The sequence below is a fragment of the Oncorhynchus clarkii genome, chromosome 22 (assembly GCF_045791955.1).
Source record: "Oncorhynchus clarkii lewisi isolate Uvic-CL-2024 chromosome 22, UVic_Ocla_1.0, whole genome shotgun sequence".
Taxonomy (NCBI): Eukaryota; Metazoa; Chordata; class Actinopteri; order Salmoniformes; family Salmonidae; genus Oncorhynchus; species Oncorhynchus clarkii.
In genome coordinates, this window is record NC_092168.1 from 45,526,252 (window position 1) to 45,528,097 (window position 1,846).

The window sequence follows — 1,846 nt, forward strand, 5'->3', positions numbered from 1 at the left end:
TCATCTCGGACTATCAATAAGGCTGAAGGACAGGCTAGGTGGGCACAGGAACATCCAATCCTGTCATACATTACATCATGTTTTCACAAATGATTTGTTTATCTAACCGTTTGTTAGTGTGTGTGTGTGTATGTGCACAGAGAGGCTCCTGGGAGGGGAGTGTCAGTAGCTCAGGGATAAATAGAGAGGCAGAGCTCAGAGTTAGTCAAAAGGCGGACCTGACAAGGTCACACACAGAACCAAGCAGGAGCAGCAGGACCTCAGCATTTGTTACAAATGGAGAAAAATGAAGATGTTCAATATTGTTTTCAAGACGGAAACTCTTCATGCAGAAAGGCTTTTCTATCGACATCTATCTACATAACACTGTACATCTTCTTCTCATTGATTTCAGCAGTTACAGTATTTTTGAACATACTGGTGATCGTCTCCATCTCTCACTTCAAGCAGCTCCACACTCCAACCAACCTGCTCATCCTCTCTCTGGCTGTATCAGATCTCCTGGTGGGACTGATTGTGATACCAGTAGTGACTGTAGCATTAATGGAATCATGCTGGGGTTTTGGAGAATATTTCTGTGTGTTTCATATCTACATTACTTTTTTATGTACTTCTTTATCTCTGGGCAATTTGGTCTTGATATCTATTGACCGCTATGTTGCTGTGTGTGATCCCTTATTGTACCACTCTAAAATAACAACAACAAGAATGATGTGTTGTATATCCATTACCTGGTGTTGTTGTATCATATACCGTGCTGCTATTGTAAAAAACTTTGTCAATGTACAGACACCCAGTAGGTGTTTGAAAGAATGTTTTATTGTTGAAGGGTCAATCTGGGGTAATATCATCGACCTTGTAATTACAATGGTTGTCCCGTGCTCTATTATTATGACACTTTATATGAAAATCTTTGTGGTGGCCACATCACAGGCCAGAAATGTATTTTCAAAAGAGGCTCCCAGTGTGTCTGGTGTTAAAACTGTACGGGCAAATAAGTCTGAGAGAAAAGCAACAAAAACTCTATCTATTGTTGTTTTCAACTATTTCAATTGTTGGATTCCCTTTCTATTTGTTTTCTTTTTTACTTTTGTAATTGACAATTTATTATCAATTATCATCGGCTTTCTGCCTCTTGTTAATTCCTTAATTAATCCATTAATTTATGCTTTCTTTTATCCATGGTTCAAAGTGACAGCTAAACATATTTTAACTCTGAAATTAAGGCGTTCATAGTACAAATGTTTTCATAGTACATGTGTTAGCTAGGGATGGTGAAAAAGTGTAAAAAAAATCAGGCCACAGAGGACTGGAATTGCCCTTCTAGTGTCTAGTGGCTCACTTCAACAAGTGCATTAACATTTAAACGTACAATATGCATGATATCAGGTAACATCCAAGTCTATCTCAATGGTGTATTGTGTAAATAGTTGACGGTCAAATTTAAGAATATGCAACTTTGGGTAACACTTTATAATAGCATTCAGTAATAAACCATTTGTAAGGAATTTACAGTTTGCTCACCATTTATTAATCATTACTTCCACATTTGTTAAATGTTAGTCACTTAGGTATTATCACATGTATAAATAACTACTCTATCCACTAATGATTCAACACAACAGCTCAGGAAACCACAGCAGACACTTTAACCTCAACATACTGGGTATGAACACTACCACTTCTCTCACAGCCACTACTCTCACTACCACTACTCTCATTACATCACTGCTGCCAGGTCAGGGGTCACACCAGAGCGGCTCTCTCAGATGCTGTGGAGTCAGAATGAATATAGAGATTAGTAAGACTTTATAATAACACTTTGTAATAAAGAATGTATAATGGA

At 37.7% G+C, this 1,846-nt stretch overlaps 1 protein-coding gene across 1 annotated transcript; it reads left to right on the forward strand.

Annotated features, from left to right (window-relative positions):
- Positions 1 to 276: 276 nt before the first annotated feature.
- Positions 277 to 1,236, forward strand: LOC139380470 (trace amine-associated receptor 13c-like). The gene has a single exon (XM_071123160.1). It carries the CDS (start codon positions 277 to 279, stop codon positions 1,234 to 1,236), a length of 960 nt encoding a protein of 319 aa, XP_070979261.1.
- The last annotated feature ends 610 nt before the right edge of the window (positions 1,237 to 1,846 follow it).